At 53.9% G+C, this 21,266-nt stretch overlaps 10 protein-coding genes across 10 annotated transcripts; 4 read left to right on the top strand and 6 right to left on the bottom strand.

Annotated features, from left to right (window-relative positions):
* Nucleotides 1-114: 114 nt before the first annotated feature.
* On the bottom strand, nt 115-1,225 carry EHS24_006718 (uncharacterized protein; the record flags this gene model as incomplete). Its single annotated transcript, XM_028622121.1, has 4 exons — nt 115-431; nt 497-539; nt 584-1,007; nt 1,080-1,225. The coding sequence occupies 4 exons, from the start codon at nt 1,223-1,225 to the stop codon at nt 115-117; spliced, it is 930 nt and encodes a 309-aa protein (XP_028478573.1).
* Nucleotides 1,226-1,867: 642 nt separating this feature from the next.
* Nucleotides 1,868-2,399, bottom strand: EHS24_006717 (uncharacterized protein; the record flags this gene model as incomplete). Its single annotated transcript, XM_028622120.1, has 2 exons — nt 1,868-1,876; nt 2,013-2,399. The coding sequence occupies 2 exons, from the start codon at nt 2,397-2,399 to the stop codon at nt 1,868-1,870; spliced, it is 396 nt and encodes a 131-aa protein (XP_028478572.1).
* Nucleotides 2,400-3,292: 893 nt separating this feature from the next.
* On the top strand, nt 3,293-4,332 carry EHS24_006716 (uncharacterized protein; the record flags this gene model as incomplete). Its single annotated transcript, XM_028622119.1, has 6 exons — nt 3,293-3,361; nt 3,417-3,653; nt 3,702-3,804; nt 3,853-3,983; nt 4,043-4,289; nt 4,328-4,332. The coding sequence occupies 6 exons, from the start codon at nt 3,293-3,295 to the stop codon at nt 4,330-4,332; spliced, it is 792 nt and encodes a 263-aa protein (XP_028478571.1).
* A 517-nt stretch (nt 4,333-4,849) lies between these two features.
* EHS24_006715 (uncharacterized protein) lies at nt 4,850-6,035 on the top strand (the record flags this gene model as incomplete). Its single annotated transcript, XM_028622118.1, has 7 exons — nt 4,850-4,899; nt 4,953-5,160; nt 5,210-5,489; nt 5,541-5,595; nt 5,646-5,805; nt 5,856-5,937; nt 5,986-6,035. 7 exons carry the CDS (start codon nt 4,850-4,852, stop codon nt 6,033-6,035), a joined length of 885 nt encoding a protein of 294 aa, XP_028478570.1.
* A 112-nt stretch (nt 6,036-6,147) lies between these two features.
* On the bottom strand, nt 6,148-6,342 carry EHS24_006714 (uncharacterized protein; the record flags this gene model as incomplete). The annotated part of the gene is made up of 1 exon (XM_028622117.1): nt 6,148-6,342. The coding sequence occupies one exon, from the start codon at nt 6,340-6,342 to the stop codon at nt 6,148-6,150; it is 195 nt and encodes a 64-aa protein (XP_028478569.1).
* Nucleotides 6,343-7,358: 1,016 nt separating this feature from the next.
* Nucleotides 7,359-8,085, top strand: EHS24_006713 (uncharacterized protein; the record flags this gene model as incomplete). The annotated part of the gene is made up of 5 exons (XM_028622116.1): nt 7,359-7,461; nt 7,511-7,739; nt 7,789-7,859; nt 7,902-7,993; nt 8,047-8,085. 5 exons carry the CDS (start codon nt 7,359-7,361, stop codon nt 8,083-8,085), a joined length of 534 nt encoding a protein of 177 aa, XP_028478568.1.
* A 684-nt stretch (nt 8,086-8,769) lies between these two features.
* Nucleotides 8,770-10,618, bottom strand: EHS24_006712 (uncharacterized protein; the record flags this gene model as incomplete). Its single annotated transcript, XM_028622115.1, has 6 exons — nt 8,770-9,114; nt 9,248-9,759; nt 9,824-9,973; nt 10,024-10,114; nt 10,177-10,332; nt 10,385-10,618. 6 exons carry the CDS (start codon nt 10,616-10,618, stop codon nt 8,770-8,772), a joined length of 1,488 nt encoding a protein of 495 aa, XP_028478567.1.
* Nucleotides 10,619-11,772: 1,154 nt separating this feature from the next.
* On the bottom strand, nt 11,773-13,674 carry EHS24_006711 (uncharacterized protein; the record flags this gene model as incomplete). Its single annotated transcript, XM_028622114.1, has 8 exons — nt 11,773-11,946; nt 11,998-12,070; nt 12,124-12,449; nt 12,500-12,605; nt 12,657-13,005; nt 13,045-13,242; nt 13,298-13,564; nt 13,602-13,674. 8 exons carry the CDS (start codon nt 13,672-13,674, stop codon nt 11,773-11,775), a joined length of 1,566 nt encoding a protein of 521 aa, XP_028478566.1.
* A 437-nt stretch (nt 13,675-14,111) lies between these two features.
* EHS24_006710 (uncharacterized protein) lies at nt 14,112-14,678 on the bottom strand (the record flags this gene model as incomplete). Its single annotated transcript, XM_028622113.1, has 2 exons — nt 14,112-14,498; nt 14,556-14,678. The coding sequence occupies 2 exons, from the start codon at nt 14,676-14,678 to the stop codon at nt 14,112-14,114; spliced, it is 510 nt and encodes a 169-aa protein (XP_028478565.1).
* A 4,568-nt stretch (nt 14,679-19,246) lies between these two features.
* Nucleotides 19,247-21,100, top strand: EHS24_006709 (uncharacterized protein; the record flags this gene model as incomplete). The annotated part of the gene is made up of 6 exons (XM_028622112.1): nt 19,247-19,408; nt 19,481-19,568; nt 19,753-19,805; nt 19,863-19,982; nt 20,036-20,177; nt 20,241-21,100. 6 exons carry the CDS (start codon nt 19,247-19,249, stop codon nt 21,098-21,100), a joined length of 1,425 nt encoding a protein of 474 aa, XP_028478564.1.
* Between the last annotated feature and the right edge of the window lie 166 nt (nt 21,101-21,266).

Genomic DNA, 21,266 nt, shown 5'->3' with positions numbered 1-21,266 from the left:
GCCTTCAGGTGTTTACAGTGACACAGTGAACCGCTACTGCAGAATGTGATCTCGAAACACCGAACGGTTGATACATCCGAGCAAGAGAGTCTGCAACAGTAACCTTAAGCCAACCTAGTTTGGGACGCCTCCAAGTCCACGCTTGCTCAAGAAGCTATGCACATCATCCACGAATCCCGTTGGATTCTCCTCCGGGCACCAGTGGTTCGAGTGCGGGATCTTGCTGTGGGTGACGTCGTTGGCAAACTCACACGCCTGTTCGGCGATGAAGGGGGTAAAGCGCGAGTGCTCGCCGCCAGTGGCTAATGTAGCGACACTGATCTTGCCGTGCTGCTTGAGATTGGCCCGCAAGTCTTCGGCGTCCTTGAGGAAGGCCCGGTAGACCTCAAACCCAGCCCTCATCGCCCCAGCCGCCTGGAACTTCGTCGCGTCTGGGGCGTGAGCGATAGTTCAATCGAGGAGGCAACCCAGCGAAGCAGGAAAACTTGACACTCACAAATGTCCAGGTCCTTGACAGTGTGGAACGAGGGGTCGTAACACTATGCTCATCAGCCTATGCTGTGTTACCAATGGTCACACCAACCAGTCTGTCGTAGAAGTGCTTGATGTACATACGCTCCCGGCCCTCCGTGAGCATTTCGGGAAGATCGGGCTGCATGTGGAGGTAGTAGTGGAACACGCGCGACCAAGTAAACTCCGGGCTCGTAGTGAGTATGTCGAAGCGGTTCGTTCCTGGCAGCGGAGCTTCCAAAACAATGAGCGCTTCGACACTGTTGCGGAACTGCAGTGCCAGTGATGTGGCTACCATTGACCCAATGTCGTAGCCACAGATAATAGCACGGTCGATGTCAAGGTGGTCGTGGTAGAGAGTGTGAATATCACGCGCCATTGACATTTTATCGTATCCCGTCATCGGCTTGTTGGAGTCCCCGGCGCCACGATAGTCGGCGGCAATCACATCGTAGCCCAAGTCCGCTAAAGGCTGGATGACATGGCGGAACGAATACCTGTCCCGTGTCAGTGAAAGTCGAGCAAGACGTATATATCTCTGACCGCCGCCACCGTCAAGTACAACTCACCAAGTAGAAGGATAGCCGTGAATAAGCACTAGCGTGTGGCCATTGGGGTTGGATGGGGTGCAGCGGACGAAGTGGATCTTGACGTTGTTCTCGACCCACGCAGTGTGGTGGACCCAGTTGGAAGGCTCATCGGCAAAAGCAGGCATGGTGAAATTGTGACGCAGTGTTAGGAAGCGTAGCATCGACGAGTGGCATTGTATTATAGCTGGTTTGCGTTCTCGGAACAGTGGTCTTTGCAGTCAAACGAATCCAAGCAGCAAGTGAAGCCGGGAGAAGGGAAGTATTGTCGGAAGCTCAGTAATTTCCGAGCCGGAAGTTCGGTCCCATTCATTCTGTCGTCGGCTGTTGGGGTTGCTTAATCGGCAATCGACGGCAACGACAATCCAAATAGGCCCAGCATTTCTGCGCGTTGTATCTATCTGATCGTGCAGAAGCAGGACTGGTAACCATCAGTGAACGCCAAACAAAATACAGACAGATCAAAGCAATACGAGGTTGGCTGGACCTCAGGGTTTTCTCATGCAACGGAGGGTGACAGAACGTTCAACACTTCCTTGAGTGAGTGCACAGCATGTGCCGAGATCCTGTCACCGGCAACCGGAGAGTACTACTCAATGTGCAGTCGTGAATTTGGCCAACGATGCAGCGAGCGACACACACAATTTCAACGTGAATTTCAGCGTGATTGAAATCTCGCATCATTGGTGATAGGTTGTATGTGCAGTGTGGTCAATTATTGTCATCAAAGAACTTCGCAGGCGAAACAACATCCGATGTGTTATGAATGCTCATCGACGCTATGCATCAGAGGCTGATCGGTTTGAGCGGCACACCGTTCACCTCTACAGGATCGGCCGCTATTATGATGCTGAACCACCTCATCCCCTCCGGCCCTGCCTGCCAGGCATGGAGCGTGCCTCTCTGAATGACTACTTCGCCAGCCTTTACCGGCGTCTGAACATCGCCGCTGGGGCTCGGGGTGACGTGGAATCCAGAGCCCGAGATGATGATGTTGTAATCGACGGAATCTGTGCGATGCATCGCAAATGAGCCGTTGGGTGGCAGCACGACTACGCGGCCATTGGTGCCACCCGGAGTGACTATATCGGCGGCGTCCTGAAGCGTGGCGGTAATCTCCTCGCTAGTGGTGCTGTGCTTTGTGCGGATGGGGAGCCCAAGGGAAGCGTAGACCGGGCTCAGGCCATTGCCGTTAGCAATGGGCGCGATTTCCACCAAATCGTCGAAGACCACAACGTTTGTACCATCGACATCAGAGGCGTCGTGACTCGTGAGGATCCGGCGGAAGGGGGCGAAGCTCATGACTGTGTGAGTGGTATAGAGGTGATGGCAATGAATAAAGACAAATGCTCCAATATCGAGGTCATATAGGGTCGTGGAAACGATGGCGCCGGAACATTTGGGGCCGCGGGCGGGCCTTCCGAACTTCCCAACCCCCACCCCACGTCAACAAAGGAACTACAGCTACATAGTGAGTACAAGGTCACTAGATCAATAATGATCCTGCCTACTACTGTTACGTCTCCCCCAGCAAAGCTCCCCTGAGACAACTCGTCACATTCTCCTGCATTGGCAGTTTCGTTAGCGAGTCACAAGGCCACTGACACTACGGCACAAGCTCATCACAATATATACGTTTGCATGAGACGGGACGGATTTCGTAACCCCACGCGCCTAACAAATTCTCATGCCTGAACTTGTTCTGTCAGCCGTTGCCCACTATCCAAGACATTCCTCCTACATAGCGATCGAGCTTCTGTTCCGTTCGCTCCTGGTGCTCGTCGATATCCTTCTAGTCCTGATCCGCATGCGAGAGCTCCTCTACTCCCGCTGCAACGTAGGCGTGTTCGAGCTGAGCGGCACGTTCCCCCCTCAAATCGAGTGGCAATTTCCTCGAGGTGAGACTGTGCGGCTGTCAGCTATGTATGTACTGCGGGCGCAGGTTCAGTTACATTGATTACCCCTTGGTTTCCGGCAACGTGTAGACAACTAGGTTAAGCTAATGCTTCGCTGACTAGTAACTGTAGTCCCTTGAGTTATCCGAATTTTCGCCGAACTTCCGACTCCTTGTCGTGCTCCAAGCTACAAACTTCCATGGTTTGACGACGCAAGGTTGGACCTATAAAACGCTCGACGTCAAAACAAGTAAATGTCACTCCACTCATCCGTTTCCTATATCCCGTTAAAGATTAGCCATGCCGACGTCACTCGAACTTCTCATTGAGATGGGAAAGCTGGCCCTAAACGGCCAGACTGCAATGATTGTGGGTTCAGATTCGGACTACCGCCTATACCTCCTACACAGCTCATGCTGTACAGACCGGCGGATCCGGCGGCATCGGCAGTGCTCTCACAATCTTGTTCAAGCGTGCTGGCTGCAATGTTATTATAACTGGCTCCAATGAGGACAAGCTCAACACCTTCTTGAAGTCGCTTCCTACTGAAGGAGGTAAAGCGTGGGCGTTCGCATGCGACCTTCGCAACCGTCAACAGGTCAACACAATGGTCCAAAAAGCTGCCAAAGAGTGCCCTCCCATCAACATTCTTATCAATAATGTACGTTGTTGGGGAAATCCCTTAACGTACACTGACATCTCTCCCCAGGCTGGGTATGCGCTCACGGCGAATGCACCCTTCTGGGAGCAGGACATGGACAATGTCGAATCGGTTATGGATGTGAATCTTAATGGCCTCATGTCCGTTACCCGTGAGTGTGGTCATAGTGGGTGCATCCTCCTACTAACATCGTATACAGACGCCGTCCTCAAATACCACATGATGACCCGCAAGCCCCAGCCCAAGGGGACGATCGTCAACATCTCAAGTATTACCGGCCATCAAGCGCCTCTGAAGGAGAGCTTCGAGGCTTCCTACCACACTTCCAAGGTGAGCTGTCCGGCCTACTGAACTGAACAACAGTACAGGTTTGCTGACAAGAATTCCAGATGGGAGTGGAAGGGTTTTCAAACGTTCTGCGTCACGAGCTGGTCGGCACTAACATCCGTGTGCTCATCAACCGGCCCGGAACAGTACGCACGGAATTCCACAGCCGTCGCCACATGTACGATCCTGAGAAGACCGAGGCCACCTACGCAGGGGCATGCCCGCTTGTCGCACAAGATATTGCGGTTGGATGCCTCTATCAGTGCCTGCAGCCTGAACGCATCTCGATTGTCATGCTGGAGATGTTGGGTACAGCTCAGAGAAGTCTGTTCTCATGTGACAAGCAGTATGAAGCGCGAAACGGTGTGAACCCATGCGATGATTGGGAAAAATAGCGAGTAATGTACATACATCTGTGACTTGCAGTTAGTGTGCAAGTGCACGCTCTACTTCTATCGGCTTGTGTTCACGTGTCGTATGGTAGTAACCATCCAGGCAGAGTGCAGCTCGCGACCTCAGCTAAGTCTCTTAGATTGACGATCTGTTCGTAACCGCATCGATTCGATGTGTCTGCATGACAGCGTCATGACTTGTGCCCCTGCGCTCTCATGGTGGTTCTCACTCTACAAGCCCAGCGAGACATGTGAGCTCCATCATAAGGGAGCCTAACAACGGATCTGAACCCAGAGAGGCTCGGATGTTTCCCATCTCGGAACTTGATGATCGAGGTACAACTCGGAACTTTGGAGGATGGCTGACAAAGGATGTAACAGCACCGCATAATATACCCGCACGGTAGGCTGGGGTATAAGACCAGGACTGTCAACTGTGATCTTGTTGTCGAATGGCACTTCTCTCCCATTTTATCAATGAGCAATATCCTCAAGTCCAAAGCTGTTGCAGTTATTACCGGAGCAGCGTGGGTTTCCTCCTCGTCTACCATCCCGGGAGCTATCATTGATGACACCGCAGCTCTGGGTTGGGCCTGGCAGCGGCTCGCACCTTCGCTCAGAAGGGCATGGTCGTTTGTCTTGTGGACGCTTCCAGTACCGTGAAAGACGTCGCCGCGGGACTGCGCAAGGAGTTTAGTCACACAGAGATACATGCCATGGAGGTCGACGTGTCCAACCTGCAAGACGTCACCGCTCTCCGCGACACGGTCTTCAAAGAGTGTGGCAGCGTGAGTCCCCGCTCAATCACCCACCAGACATACGAGCTGACCTCCACAGGTTCACGTGCTGATGAACAATGCCGGTATTGGCCGAGAATGCCCCGCCATGCCCGCAGACGGCCAGTCATTCGACGAGTATCTTGCTCAATGGCAAGCGGTGATCGACGTCAACGTGTGGGGCGTAGTCTACATGTCAATGCTCTTTGGGCCAGTCATGCGTTCTCAGAAGGAGCAGAGCGTCATCATTAACACGGGAAGCAAGCAAGGCATTACCTGCCCCCCTGGAAATGCTGGATACAATGTCAGCAAAGCCGTTGTCAAGACATACACTGAGCAACGTGAGTGGCGCGTGCAGGGTTCAGAGGTGCATGCAGGGTGACACTTCCCAGTCGCCCATGAGCTCCGCAACTACCCGTCGTCATTGTGCTCGGCACACTTGTTCATGTGAGTCACATGCTGGGTTCCGTCGCATACCCTCCTCACACTCCTCTCAGTCCAGGGTGGGCTTACACCGCCATGAACGGTAACGGCCGAGAGGGGATGACAAAGCCTGACGGCGCATGGACCGCCGAGCAGACTGTCGATTACATGATTGACAAGGTCTTTAACCACGGCGACTTTTACGCTCTTTGTCCAGACAACGAGACTACGACAGTGAGTAAGAGCTCAATTCCAATCAGCGGCTGAATGCTTACATGCTATAGGCAATCGATCACGCGCGCATAGAGTGGTCTCTGGGCGATATCATCGAAAACAGGCCAGCGCTCTCGCGATGGCATCCTGAATGTGAGTTTGGGTTCGTGTACAGTGGAATCTTTTGTCTGACGCGATCAGATGAGAAACAATTCGCGGAATTCCTCCAGAAGAAGGTCCCAAATCACTGAGTGCTCATCTCGTCGATGCACATGAGAGGCGTGTTTCGTCTAAAATGAGCCGATATGATATGCTGTGGGATGACGCCGGTGTGCTTGATGAGATTGTCAGAAATAGCATTTGCTAATCTTCTGTAATGGTAGTCGTGAGGTAGACGCCGACAGAGGATTTCATCATGGCGACTCCGATGGCTGAAGGTTTGGCCCCCTCGTTGGCAGGATTCTTGTAGAGCGCAGGAATAGCTGGGAGGAGAATATACGCGCCGAGGTCAGGGAGGGGTCCGCCTGCTGCTTCGAGCGCGAGCTTACGATGGGACATTGTCAGGGTTGGTAGGGTTAGAAGTCGAGCAATCCATGTCCCCTCAGCCTCACTACCGTAGAAGGGCGTTGAGACGCAGAATGGCGTTAAGAAGTCCGCTTCACCGTGCTTGGTGTCCTCATGAGCGCTTTTTCTGTGGAGCTTGGCAAAGAGAATATCAGCCCCAGGTCCTTCGCGACCGATGGCCGGCTGGTCTACTCCCTCGCAGTTGGGCAAGCTGGCCGCTCCACGAGGATGTGCTTCCCCGTCTTCAGGGCCGCCATGACGCTGAGATCGGTGAAAGGTAGATACAAGATAACTGGCTTACAGGTGGTTGAAGGTCTCCTCGTACCATCCAACAGCCTGTCGGAGCACTGTTGGGATACTCAGGATGCTCGAGATGCCCAAGGGTTCCGAGTGAGCATGGTGCCCTGCACCGAGCGAGCGAGGACCTGAGGCAAACTCATTCGGGTTGTAGTTGGTTCATGCACAAACTATCATTGCAACAGCGATGAGACGAGGCCGAGACTTCTACCGTTGGCGGCAATAATTGGCAATAAACTGCTTGGCCTTGCGAATGTCCCTGGACCTACAAAACAGCAGCCGTGGAGTGGGCGACATCCAAAACTTCGGCCTCTCATGGACGATATCTTCAACATCGAGGAGATCCATGAGCACCCGTTATTACTGTCGATCCACGAGCTTTCGATGTCAGGCGTGAGGTGATGTTCCCTTAAGGAAACATACCCCCAGGAAGCGACGAAAGGTGACGTGCTGTGGAGGGGTTCAGTGGCGTTGAGGGCCTGAAGGCAAATGCTTGGGCCCCGAGTGCGGCTTGCTGATTAAGAGTTCGGTTTGCTCCGCAATTTAGCCGCTACGTCTCTCGGACGAAGGCAAAACATCCGAAGTTCCTCAAAACGGGAAAACGTCGGCCGATTATAAGGGTGGCCGGACCGACTTCGGACAAGCCATAAACCGGGGAGACAGGAGCCTTAAAGCGTCTGCAAATGCAAGGGAAAACACCGACCCACTCCACAATGCGCAAGGCTACCGACTACAGCGAGACGGACCCCGAGCTCTCCTCCGTCCTCCAAGAGCACGAGAAGACTCTACGTTTGCCGTCCTTTAGCGCAGAGATTGGTCGGTCCTTTTTGCTTGCTAATGTGGTGTCATGGCTGATGCCCCCCAGCCTGGGAGATCGGAAGCCTGCTGAGGAAGCGCTTTGTCGAAGAGAAAGCCCCACTGGGGCTCTCGGCCGCGATCCAGATTCGCGCTTTCCCTGAAGGTTCCAGCAAGAACCCACTTGTTCTTTTTGCCACTACAGTAGGCGATGTGATGCCCGGCATTTCTAGCCTCGTTGCAGGCAAGGCGAATGTCGTGAGCTGGACTGGACGCTCCACATACCTTTCGCGCATCGAGTGAGTGATTGGGTAGCCCGACCCAAGTAGCGGCTTACGGGGAAAACAGCTTCAAAAAGCATGGTATCGACCTTGCAGAGTTTGGCCTGCCCTCTCCTGAGTACTTCATGCATGGTGGCGGTACGTCGGGTAACCATTGAAGCCAGCTGACTGACGACTAAGCCTTCCCCGTTCGTCTCGTGAATCATGAAGCGCCCGTTGCTGTCATCATCGTCTCTGGCATGCCCTCAATGGCAGACGACCACCAGATCATTGTAGGCCGTCTCCCCATTGACGCCAGTGCACTCTTGCTGACGTGTTTCTTCAGGTCGACACGGTCGAGGCGTACTTGGCCAGCTTGAAGTAGGACAAGGGTTGAATGCGGGATGCGTATGTTGGTATGCAGGGCAGTGGGGGCACCTCGAAATGAGAGCGGAGAATCCCCGGAGGTCGGCTATTTTCCCGGTTGGACCAGTAGGCCAGGAGTGTTTCAGTGATCACAGGCTATGCCTGGCGCTTTGCAATTGGCAAAGAATGCATCACTGTTCACTCGGTTGTCTCCCCTTTTGTTTCTTTCAGTCGCCCGGTCCCAGAACCACCACTCCGGAGAAGGGACGTAGGCACGCTCCATGGCTGACCCCGGATGGGGGTATGGCAGTGTGGCGGCCGCGGGGCACTTGCAGGCAAGGCGGAGTTGCTGAAAGCTGCCGCTTGACACGTACGTATGGTGTTGAACCACCCCCTGCCCCCAGCCCCTTCCTTCGTTCCTCTTTTGCCATCCCTGCTGTGCTGCTGTTCTCCCCACTGTCACCTCCAAGCTGTCATCTCTATCAAAGTCGTGAGCTGTGGTCATCCTCCTGACATCTATCTTCTGTTCAAAACGAGTTGCATAAATGAGAGAGAGACACGCGGCGGAAACTATGAAATACTCCGAGCCCGAGCACACACTGCCCTGCCCTGCCAACATACTCTGACCATCTATACTCTACTCTACTCACACCGATCTCTGTCTCTATCCCTCAGGTCGACTGCATGCCAACCTAATCTACCTCTACAGGGCCCTCACATCCTGCGCGACCACCACCCCCTCACTCTTACCAGCAGCTCGTCTCTCCCTAGCAATCTTGCGAGTCTCCTTTTCGAGATCATACTGCCAGTACCAAATCCAAGCGTTCGCAAACAATACAGCACCTGTAAACGCAATACAAATCCCGAATGGGATCGCATACCGCGGCGCGTACTTGGTTTGGAAGAACTGGGCGGTGTATAAACCAGGAAGTTGGCCACAAGAGTTTTGGAAAGCGAAGGCGAATGCTGCCGAAGATGAACCGCGGAGTGATTGCGCTCGGAGTGGAAGGAGAGGTGCGAAGATGCATGCCCCGGCAGCTTGTGCAAACTATAGCTTGTTAGCACTTCCATTTACACTTCTCATTCCATGCTATCATCTCCGAATGGAGCTAAACATGAATCTTGCTACCACAGCAACTCATAATGATCAAGACGTAAAGACCTGGTTTGGATTTACAAACGATCATGCCGATGTAGATCCCAATCAAGATGAAACACCCAGTAAAAGCGAGAAGCGGTTGAGGAATTCTGGTGTCGTTGTCCAAGAACCAAGCGAGTGAGATTGCTACTGCAATGTATACCACCGCAGATGGAATCACCAACAGCTGGGTTTTGGGGCCTTGCGTCAGACTGAAGGAGGTGAGGATAGTCGGGAGCCAAAATGATAGTCCGTATAGAGCGCTGTTGGTGCATAATTGGGAGAACGAGTATCCCCACAGTAAAGGCGATTTCAATTCGCAACGGATGGCAGACCAGTCAAAGTTGCTATCGGAGGATCGAGCGGAGTTTGGAGGTAGGCGAGCGACAAGGAAAGCACCTTCTTCCTGTGTGAGGAATTGACGACGACTGGGTGGCGAATCGGGGAAATCAGGGTACCAGAAATATACCAGTACACTTTCTACTAGACCGATCAGTCCTACAATGACGAAAACCCATTGCCAGCCGTCTAGACCACCTCGGCCGTCGATGTACACTGCGGATTGTCAGACCAGAAGGATTTTGGGTAAAGCGAGAAATGGGAGCCAACTTCCAGACACCATAGGTCAAGAGGGAATCGAGGATACCGGAGAATTGACCGAGCACACCGAGGACCGACATCCTCACGGCGATCTCATCGGGCCGATACCAGAAAGTCAATTGCCACAACATTCCAGGATAGAGACCTGCTTCCGCCAAACCCAAGAACGCTTTTCGTTATTAGCTAGACACCTATGATACCGTGGTTATATGAGCTTACCTCTGGCAGTAAGGAATCCAGCAAGATTGGAGACGGCAGCCGTACAAGCTGTAATGATGGACCAGGCAACGACAATGCGGAAGAAGTGCAACTGTGTTGATCAGTTGGATTGTTCTCGTCTCAAACATGAACAGAGCAGCATGTCCAACGTACACGAGGAGTAGACCATTTGATCAAGATATTACTAGGCACTTCGAAGAGCAAGAACGTAACAGAGAAACAAGTTGACACATAGGCATATTGATCGGATGTGATATTGAGCGCTTTAAGGATATTGCTCTCAGACGTCGAGTTGATCGTCTTGACATACTAGAGTAGGGGTCAGCATTGATAATGGTACAAGATGACGACAGTAACGTACCGATACAAGGTTGCCATCCATGTTTTTAGACAAATAGAGCAAGATCAAAATTGGGAGGATATGCCAATCAGCTGGCCGAAGGAGCTTCTTGCTCTGTTGATAAGAGAACAAGTTGCGTTCCTGATACTGGTCCACATATGGCGTTGACGTAGGAGTAGGAGATTCGGAGTCTATGGGCAAAGACTTGTCGTCCAGGTCGGTGGTAGACGTGCGCGCCGATGTAGGGCCCGACATCGCGCTAAACTGTAGGTACAGGTATGAGTATACAAGTCGCCAGATGGCCAACGGACCAGGTGTGTGAAAGCGGAGAGGAGTGGATCGGTGACAGACCAAGACATTCTCGATTAGCGTTGGATGTATATACTGATTTACACAGTGAGTAACCGCAGTCTATTGGCCGACCGGGTTCGAGAGCACGTGAGAGCATCGATGGCGACATACTGCAGAATCAGTACGCCTACGCGAATAATGTCCGTACTCCTCTCTACCCCTTCTTCTTATCGCTGTTGTCCTTCGGTACGCGAAGTCTTGTACAGTCGAATTTTGCAATACTTGTGCCTTGGATATATGCTCATACGCCACTTGAATGAGGTTATGTATCGAGCCCTGATTTCGGATCAACAGCTCGGCGTAATACCGGACGTCAGCAGTCCGAAATTCAAAGCCCAGTAAGATGTTGACGGATTTACGCAAATGTATCGATCTGAACTTTGACACCGACAGTGTATCTCCCGCCAACACAGCAATGAACGCGAAAACGACGATATAGACCCAAGGAGACGTTCAGTGGAGATTGCGAAACTTGATTGGGCCGTGTTCCCGTCAATTATGCAGAAGCGTCATGCAGAGCAAGCATCTAGAGACTCCGACGCCCAACTTACACTCCGCGGGTGACGAAACATACTGACAGGGTAGGAAGCAGAGTTAGACGTGATCATTTGATTTCAATGGGTGTTCCCCAGATGAGGCAAATTATGCTCCAGGCTACCGTATTATCTCAGAGAATAGTCTTGCACTTTGCAATTGACGTTGCATCGATTTAGTCTGGAGAATGTGACCAACATTATGTAGGTTGATTCACATAGATTATCAGCTCTTCCACCCTTATGAATAACCACCAATCTCGACTCAAATCTGTACAGAAAAGAGCACAAAGTCTTGATGTGCCACGACCGACCCAACAGCAACACCAAAACGGCACTGGCAGCGTCAATAAAGGGAAATCATTCGTCAGCGTCGTAGTACAGTTCATTCTTGCGTCACTCTCTACCCGATGAAAATAGTGGACGAGACTTCCCATCAACTCGTGACGCATACATGATTGCCCTACATTTGCTCCTCTCCCTTCGTCTGTGTGCGTTCAACCACCCTGCCATGGTTGTTCACCCTTACACACCGACAATCTTTTCCTCGACGTGCGAAAATGAATTCTTAGAGTCGGGCATGGGCGACGCTGCAATATCATCCGATGGAAGTTCGATCCACTCGTGGGCCACCTTGTTGATGCGCCAATGACGGTACTTGGCAAAGAATAGGTCCATCTGTTCCAAGGAGCGACCAGACTGCAAAAGTTAATGATGACTCTTTACCATTGTTCAATATTGTACACATACAGTTTCTGGGAAGCAGCAATAGACGATAGGGATGCCTGCCAACGTGACAGTGGCCCAGACGAGGTAGAAACACCTGCAAAGGTTAGTAACCGTCACACCGCCAAGAGGGTACAGCTCTTCACTCACCACCCGATATTCTGAAGGCCTATCGGCGTCGTCATGACTGCAATAATGGCCGTCGCCCAGTTGCAAAGATTCTGTGTGGCCGACCCCTTGTTGCGCAGACGGAACGAAGCGACCTCGGAACCGTAGAGCCAGCTCATAGAGTTCCAGCCCATGCCGAATGTGAACTCGTAGATGAAGATGAAGACAGTGGCCGCCCAGCCTGTGGACACCTTCCACTCAGGGTGCTTGCCGCCAAGAGCGACGCACACAGCAACAGCTAGCATACAGGTGCCTGTCATGGCCGAGCACATCATCATCGCGCGGCGGCGCCCAAGGCGCTCAATGTACTGGGGGGTGAGCCAAGGTGACCAACCTTCGTCGCCGCCCGTTCACTCACCAATGTCGGCAGAGCTGAGCCAACGAGGAATGCAAGCTGGGCGCCACCTGCCATGATGAAGGACATTTCAGGGTCCATGCCAACGTTCGCGAAGACGGCCGGAGCGCTGGAGAAGTCAATGGTATGAACAGAGAGCGGGCGTCGACAGGGGACCAACTAGTAGACGACGACCTGGATACCAGTCGCTTGTTGGAAGAAGCCGGCGAGACCACAGAGCACAAGGCGTCTAAAGTTCTGGAGCTCTCCCATCTCGAAGCATTCACGCCAATTGGTGTCGCCGATCGCTGCCTCGTGCTTGGCGGTCTGAATGATACTGTCGGTGAGGGCTTGGACCTCTGGCTCATCAACAGAGATGTTCTTGCCATGCAGGCGCGCAAGTAAAGGTGCCACCTCGTCGTACCGCCCGACCTGAGCCAGCCAGCGTGGCGACTCGGGGCACATGCCAATGGTCGCGAAGACGAAAAGCGGGAAGACGAGCTGGCCGGCGATGGGAACCCGCCACTGCGCTTCAAGTGTCAGTGTCGAAGTATACAATGGGCACTTACTGTCTGTACCATTGAGCCATGGGGAGCGGTAGATGAAGCCGTAGTTGGACCAGTTTGAAAGGGCAATGCCCCCGATGACGATGGTAACTTCCAGGATAACAAGCACGCCGCGACGATGGGGCTTGCTGCACTCGGAGACCCAGACGGGGACAGTTGAAGAGATAGATCCGGTTCCAATACCAGCAATAATGCGCCCAACTGGAAGCACATATGTCAACGAGAGAATCCAGTCACTGCTACCCGAGCAACTCACCGATCCACTGCGCCTGGGAGAACGCGGAGCATTGCAAAACGGCGCCAATGGAGACAACTACACACCCAAAAATGATCGACCGCTTGCGGCCCAGCCAGTCGCCCAGACAGAAGGCTAGCGCCGCGCCAGCCAGACACCCTATGTTGTAGCTGGCAACCATAAGACCCAATATGGTCGCGTCGGGATAGCCAAAGGTCGCGCGGAACGCGTGGAGCTCGGTGACGCCGCCACAAACACCCATGTCGTAGCCGAAGAGCAGGAACGCCACTAGATGTCAACCGGGCGTCAAAATAATGCAACTTACTGCCTGCTGTGAAGAGGAGGAGCCATGTGAGTGGGCGACCCTCGAGTTTGGGCGTCTTGATCTTGATCGCCATGATGGGTTGCGTGTTCTAGTCGGTTACGTGGTGTTCTGGGGTCCGTCAGTCACTCCAGACTGATTGCCCTTAAGTAACTCCATGGGTCCCCAGAATTGGGATGGAAGCCCCGGAGATACGCCGTGTCCGACAGCACCTTCCGAGAGCTGCTGAATGGATCTTGGAGTAAGCCGACTTGCTCGAACTGCCGAAGAGCCGAGCTTGCTCGACTTCCGAACGGAAGTTGGGCGAGAAGGTGCCATTCCACCCCATAGACGTGCCCCCCACTTACATTACGGTGGGACTCAATGGATAAAACGAGACAAGGGCTGGTCTCATTTGAGCGCGATCCTGGCGACGGCACTCGACAGGTGGCTGGGAGTGTATGATTGCTGGTGATGCTGCCCAGCGAAACGACTTGGGCTGGTCGGTGGCGCCGGTGCGTTGACAGTGGACTGCTACTGGTGTGGCTGCTGGTCTAGCTGCTGGTCTGGCTGCTGGTCTGGCTGCTTGGGCTTAAGCGATGGGACTTCTTTGACTGTTACAGGCTGGATGACACCGTCGTGGCTAGGCGGCTGGATAATGCTCAGTTGTGTGTAGCTGCCCTCGGGGTCGACGACCAAGCGGGAGAGGCGGTACCCAGCGTGCTCGGGCGAGTATCGTCCAAACTCTTGGATTGGGATGGCCACCGGCGCTGTAGGTGGGGCAGACGCGATGTCGAACGAGCGGCCTGGGTAGCCTGGGACGTAGACTTCCCATGTCCATTCCATGACATGGGTGATGAATGGCTGTATTGTGTCCAGCGGGGGCGGGACAGCACCCGACGAGGCAAGCACGTCGGCGGCCTAGGGGCACTGCATAAGCACAAGAGCGAGTGGATCACGAATGCGGCGACGACGTACAGCATGGTAGTAGCGTTCAATGTCCTTGTCAACACGGGCGCGCCATTCTGCTGGGGTGGGAAACGGGCCAAACGTGAGGGCATGCGCTGGATGCCTAATGGGGGTGTGGTCTGGAAGGCCCATCAATTAGGTCCAGAAAGGAAATGGTCACTGGCAGTGCGCCGGGCGCGCTGCACGCGTCTGAGAATTGCACGTGACAAATTGCTCCCGCTTTGTTTAGGACCATCCTAAGGGAGTGTCACGGCAACAACAACCACCATCGAGTGCATGGCCGGGGGCACCAGCAGCATCGCTTGCTGCAGCAACGCCGCTGTGGTGCGGGTGACCGTGCCACTGCAGAGCATGGCACCACACTGTTGTGCATGGCGTGTCACATGCCAAGGACATTCGCCCAGGCCCCTGCGAAACAACTGCAGCAATAATAACAACAAGGACGGCAACGCTGGGCCAGGGCCGCATGGACATGGGATGACAGGACGACAACACGGCTGGCGGGGGGGACGTCGGGATCATTGAGGCTACCCGACTAGGACAACTCGGGGCGCGGTGGTACAGGAAGCACGAATACATTGGAACTATGGACAAAGGGGTACGGCACGGTACGACACACTCTGATTACTACTGGGCGACAGGACGGCGAACACAGGGGTGTTCGCTAGGCGACGTTGAAGGGGACGACTGGAGATGCCTCATGATCGACAAGGAAGGGATCCTCGTCGATGGTCTCGGCTTGAGCTCACCATCGCTCCCTTCACCTCACACCACGCACCATACCCATATAAACCCAAAAAAAACCTTCTATTCAGCACCAAGGACCACTGCACACACACACGCACACACGACAAGCTCCCAACATTGAGCGGGAGGAGGCTAGGGTTCATCCCTAGCCACCTTCCCGCTCATCGCCATCGGTGTTCTCGACCGGGCGACCTTTGCCTAAAGTAACTCTATGTGAACGACACCCCTACGCTAGTTTGTAGACCTAATGTCTAACCATTTTCTCTACAGCGCGTGGCACGGTGTCGCGCACCCTGAGTAGCTCTGACAGCACGCTAAGTGAGGTTGAGTCCTTCTTTGCTTCCCAGCAAGATCTCACTCTCTCACTCAACATGGCCAAGTCCTCCATAAAATCTCTGAGTGATATCAGAGACAATGGACTTGGAATCCTGGGCAGCACAGTGGGTCCCAGGTCTGCTAGAGAGTCTTTCCTCAAAGACAAAATAGCAATGACCAAGGCCAAGCTTCGCAAACTGGTGGACCTCCCCCACCAGCATGCCCTGCTTCTCCTGCTCCAAGCAGTCCAGCAGGACCTTAGACACCTCCAGAGGACTCTCAAGTCTGAGGATCTAATGGAACTCTGGGAAGACTTGGACATGGCCTTATGGGATAAGGCAAGAAGTATCAGAGGGTCTGCTCGTGTTATGGACCCAGAGAAGGACAACACCCTATTGTCTCTCCCAGTCAAGTTGGGTGGCCTTGGCCTTCTCTCCCATTCCACATGTGCCCCCCTGGCTTATGTGGCCTCCACTGGAGCTGCATCCGTTATACTTCACCCCCTCCTTGGTGATCCTGGTCCAGACCCCCCTGAGCCCCCCTCCCAGCACAGTCTCTGTCTGGATGCCTTCAAGTCTGCCCAGGCGGACTTGACACTTGCTCTGCCTCCCCTCCAACAACAAGCACTGGTTGAGAATTCCTCAGCACTTGGCAGGCAGTGGCTCTCAGCTATCCCCTCAGGTGCAATCCTGAGGCTCACCAACTTTGAGGTGGCAGCAGCTCTGCAGTTGAGGACAATGGTGCCCAGCACCTCACCCAGCTGCAGACATTGTGGACATGGAAACTTCCATGGACATGATGAAGTGTGCCCACACAAGTCCAAGTGGACTGTGGCTAGGCATGAGCAGGTGAAGAAGGTGATAGCGGGTACTCTCAATATCATTCCAGACATTGAGGTCCACCTTGAACCCTTCATCAGTGACACCACACACAGGAGAAATGACATAAGAATCTCTGGTTCCCATGCCTCTGGGCTGGCCAACCATGAGTATGACATCTCCATTGTGTCACTGGGCTCTGTCCAGGCCAGGACCACTGTCTCCCCACCTGGGTTCACTGGATCCACCCTGGAGAGAGCTTCTGCCACTGTCCACAAATTCCTTGACTCTGTATCTAGGGAGAAATTCAGAAATCTCCCTAGCTCTGCAGCCACCCCCTTCACTCCCCTCATCTTTTCTTTGGGTGGTGTCATGGAACACAGGACTGCCCAAGCCCTCCACACCTGGGGTGAGGTCCTACCTCCCCATTCCCATAGGATGCTTTGTATCAGACTCAGTCTCACCCTCCTTCGCGCCAGAGTGAGAAACTTTGATCTCTGGTCCCATTGAGCCAAGAAACTGCCATGTCTACTATAGTATCCTCTTCCCATAGTTCTTAGTAGTCAAAACCGATGCAGCCCCCTACCCCTAAGTGAGAAACTTTGATCTCTGGTCCCATTGAGCCAAGAAACTGCCATGTCTACTATAGTATCCTCTTCCCATAGTTCTTAGTAGTCAAAACCGATGCAGCCCCCTACCCCCGATGGTTATGGGCGGTGGAGATGGCTTTGACTTCTTAATCTGTCGAGGAGGAAGAATGGAGAATGCATAAACCCGAGGCCAATACAGCCGAGGGAAGTACCGAGTGTATGTGAGGTACCTGAATAAAGGAGCGCTATGGTAGGGCTCCGATAATGAAGCGAGGAAAACAGAGGGTCATAGGGATACACATGTCACAATCAAATGCCCAAAAATCCAGTTTAACCACGTGCGGCTCTACCCGCAGAACAGCGGACCGAGAAGCGACACTCAGTGCCTACGGAAAATGCGGGGCCGCCTAGTGGTAAGGGTTTCGAAGAAGCGGTGAGGAGCGGTGCGTTTGTCTTGCCCGCCTGGCCCTTGGGGGAGGAATGTTGGTTTTTTACTCCTTGGCTTCCATCGCCCCAGGCGACAGCTCCGACACAATGCGTTGGACGGCGTGGCGCAGTGGGGCACTGGGATGTCGAGTGATTCACATCGCCTGCCAGGTGACCGGCGCAGCCTTGTCGTCACAATTCAGACAACAGCGCTCTATCCTGCCATTGGCCGCTATACCACCGGCAACAGGGATTTTAGAAGAGGCGGTCCCTGTACCGAACCACAAAGGCAGATCCTGTTTCAGCCATCCATCCCGCCCCAAATATGTAGGTACATAGATACCGCGGTTGCTGTGGTTGAAACAGCCGCGTACATACTCATTTTCCGCTCCACATTTGAGCCACCTGTATGCCCAGGCTCTGCTTTGTAAGGTGGGGCAATTGTCCTTAACGGGGTATGGGAGGACCAAGTCGGGGAAGAGGATCATTGACACCAGTTGATTCATTGTTGCCCTGTTGTTGCCCGCGAGCTTTCCACTTGCCAAACTGCACATATCAAGGCGACCCGTTGGAGGTTTATGGAGCGCGATGACGTCCTCTGGTCGGTTTACGGTTGTGGTACTTTATTTCGGGTCTGACAAGTGTCTTGGCGAGTGAAGAGGCTCCCACAGCGCTGCACTTGTACGGTTGATCTTTAGTAGCTGAATGCTGCGTCCAGTCTCAATCGTTATAGCTTGGGCTCATACGCTCAAGAAAGACTTGGGGCACCATTTGTCTACACACAAATGTAAACTTTAGCAAGCAGGACAGCCGCGGCGTACGACTCGCCTGAAGATGCTCTAGCTGTATGACCTGTTGTAGTGAGGTATTGTGCGATGCATGGAACGGCGGCGGCGGCGGCGCCGTTAAGTACAATCTCACGGGGGGGGGGGGGGGGGGGGGGCGTGCTACAACATGACCGTCCGTTTGCGTTAGCAACTGGGTGGTGTCCCAGCGCGTCACAGAGAAAATAGAATGAACTGTGCTCCAATGCTGTCGCTCCCATCGGCGCAGGTCTGAAGTATCAAGCGTTGGTACTGGAGCATCAATTTGAATGGAGTGACTTCTGGGGCGCGGAATGGGGGATCTTGGAGGCAACCAGCCCAGTACTTTATGTACAGTTGACGGCGGAAGCCAACCAGAGAAGTGGACTGAATGTTTCTTGGCCCAGCTTTGTTGGCAAGCTGGCAAGTCAGTTCTATGGAGCCAAACCGAACGAGCGGAAACTGATTGGTAGAAACGAAAGATTGCATTCCAGTGGGTCCAGCGGGCTGGTACCCAATGACGACTCTTGCAAGCTACAAAGCGTAACGGCCGACCCTGTACAGCCCTGGGCGGTGGCACAGCAAAACAGCAAACGACTGACAGGGGGCCAGAATTGTGGGCCCTCTGTGGTTTATGACATGCCTTTCGGTATCCCTACTGTCATCTCTCTCACGCTCTCTCGCGCCTTCTGTTCGCCTCCCGACAGGACCGGGGAAGGGAAAGTAAGAGGCGGGGCAGGGCTGACCACACAGCATAGCGCGGGGGCACGATCACAGATCTAGAATGCATGTGCATCGTCTGCAGACATGTACGTCTGCCAAAGGAAATCCGCCTCCGTCCTCTTTGTGCTCTCGTCTCACCAGCCGGCAGTTCCCACTTAATACTCTGCCCATGTGGTTCCACCTTTTCATCTCGTTTTTTTTCTACACCCTCACAAGCAGCACGTTAATCAGTCTTGTTCTTCTTTCTCATCTTTGGCACCCACCACCCACCATCCGCCATGCGCAGTGCCTTTCAAATTGCGGTGGCCTGCCTTGCGGCAACACAATCCGTATGGGGCTATCAGTTCAGAGTCCTCGATTCGTCGACCATGTACGAGTGTGGTGCCGTGGCGCTAGAGTGGACAGCGGGCGGCACGCCACCGTTCAGTGTGTCTGTGTTTGTCAGTATCGTGGTGGCAGTGATATGCTGTATACGTATCCTAGAAAGGGGCTCGGACTGACCAGGATAACAGGGAAACTACTCGACGGTGGACGTTGAACAAATCCCTCCCTCTGCGGTGAACAGCGACGGCAGCGGCGCATACAACTTCACCCTCAAATGTGAGTGCCATCTACGAAGTCGTCACTCGTCTACTCGTCTACTCGGTCACAAGTCCACAATGTGGGCCGTGCACGAGGACTGGGTATGATCGGTGGCGAGCCCAAATCGGGTCAGGGGGGATCTCGATTCGTCCTCTTGGCCTTCTGGTGGTAATTTTCCCCCGACCCCGCCAACCCTGTACAGACGCTGCGAGTGTCCAGCTCATGTTTGTCATGTCTGACCAGACTGCATGGGGGGTGAGTTTTGCGACTACACGCATTCCCAATGGTCAGCAGATTCTCTAACTCGCGCAGTCTGGTGGTACTAGTGGCTTGTATCCTGTGGCAGTAGGACCGAGTGGCATTTCGTGTGCCCAAGTTACCGCCACCCCACCCTGGCTGTGGGGTGACACTCCCTCCGATGGGCTACTTCCTGTACGTCCTGCGCCAACGAATGCAAGAGAGGATACGGTACTGATTTTGCACAGCAATGTTCTTCCATTGTATTCGACTGGTCCAAGGAGGAACAGGGCAAATCGAATGTTGTTTACCCACCCGTGTTATGGCAGGCAGCAGTTGCAGGTGGGTCGGCACTTCAGTTCAACTCCACCGGCACGGACACCAACGTCTGTGAGTCTTGGGCTATCAAGTTGCTGGGCATTACCTGAGGGCATTTGCTGACCTGCATCTCAGCCTTCCTGGCCGATATTCCAGAGGGCGCTCGCGTCTTGTTTGCCGCCTGGGACGCACAGGGCAGACAAGGTGGTGTCTCTGAACTCATCACTATCCAGAAGGGCAGTTCGAGCTGTATGAATTCCAACTCGCCCACGACGTCGAACGTACCTTGGCCAAGCACCACCGCAGGGGGCGGCGGCTCAACGCAGACCGGAAATCAGACCGGCACGGTAAGCCCAAACAAGCTCAGCACTGGGGCAATTGTGGGCATCGCTGTTGGTGGTGCAGTTGTCATCTTGGCCCTGGTTGCTGTCCTTATTTGGCTGTGCTGCCGTTGGAAAGACAGCAAGAGGCAGCGTGCTCGGGAGGACAATGCCAATGTCGACCTTTACGACACCAATAATTGTCAAGAAGGTCCTCTCATGTCCTACATGTACCCCGAACAAGGAGCCACCATCTCGCCGTTCGTCGGTGGTCAGCCAGGCCACTTGCAGAACAACAGCCAGCAACATATGTGGGACCCTGCAACCCAAGCCAGCAGCACTCACCTCTCCGCGGACCCCTCAACAGATCGCATCTCACAACAACTCTCCCAGGGCTCGCACAATATGAGATCGACCATCTCTTCCTCGGAGACGAGTCACAGCAACAATAGTCAATCTGGACTGCTCGCCAAGGCAAGGATGGCGGCGCAGAACCCAGATTCCTCGAACCCCGACCACGACTTCCAGCAGCCTTCAACCGCCGTTCCTTCTGGTGGCTTCAGGAGGCACGAGGATGCGGGATCCCTCCAGCCCGCCCTGGCGGAAGAGGAGGCCGAGGTTGAGGAACTGCCTCCCAACTACAACCCCCAGTGGGATGGTACCATGCCGAGGTAGAGAGAGTTCCCGCTGAACCCGAACGAGACCAACCTTGAAACGTTAGAGAGTAGGGTGCAGCTGGAAGCGTGTGGCGGTGTGTTTTGGCTCATGGTTCGGACCGAATCGACGTGGTCGAGAATGTGCAACGTGTTACTCGCAACGAGGGGTTAATTGAATAGGCTCG

This window comes from Apiotrichum porosum, assembly GCF_003942205.1.
Source record: "Apiotrichum porosum strain DSM 27194 chromosome Unknown scaffold_3, whole genome shotgun sequence".
Taxonomy (NCBI): domain Eukaryota; kingdom Fungi; phylum Basidiomycota; class Tremellomycetes; order Trichosporonales; family Trichosporonaceae; genus Apiotrichum; species Apiotrichum porosum.
This window is presented reverse-complemented; position numbering and strand designations above follow the sequence as displayed.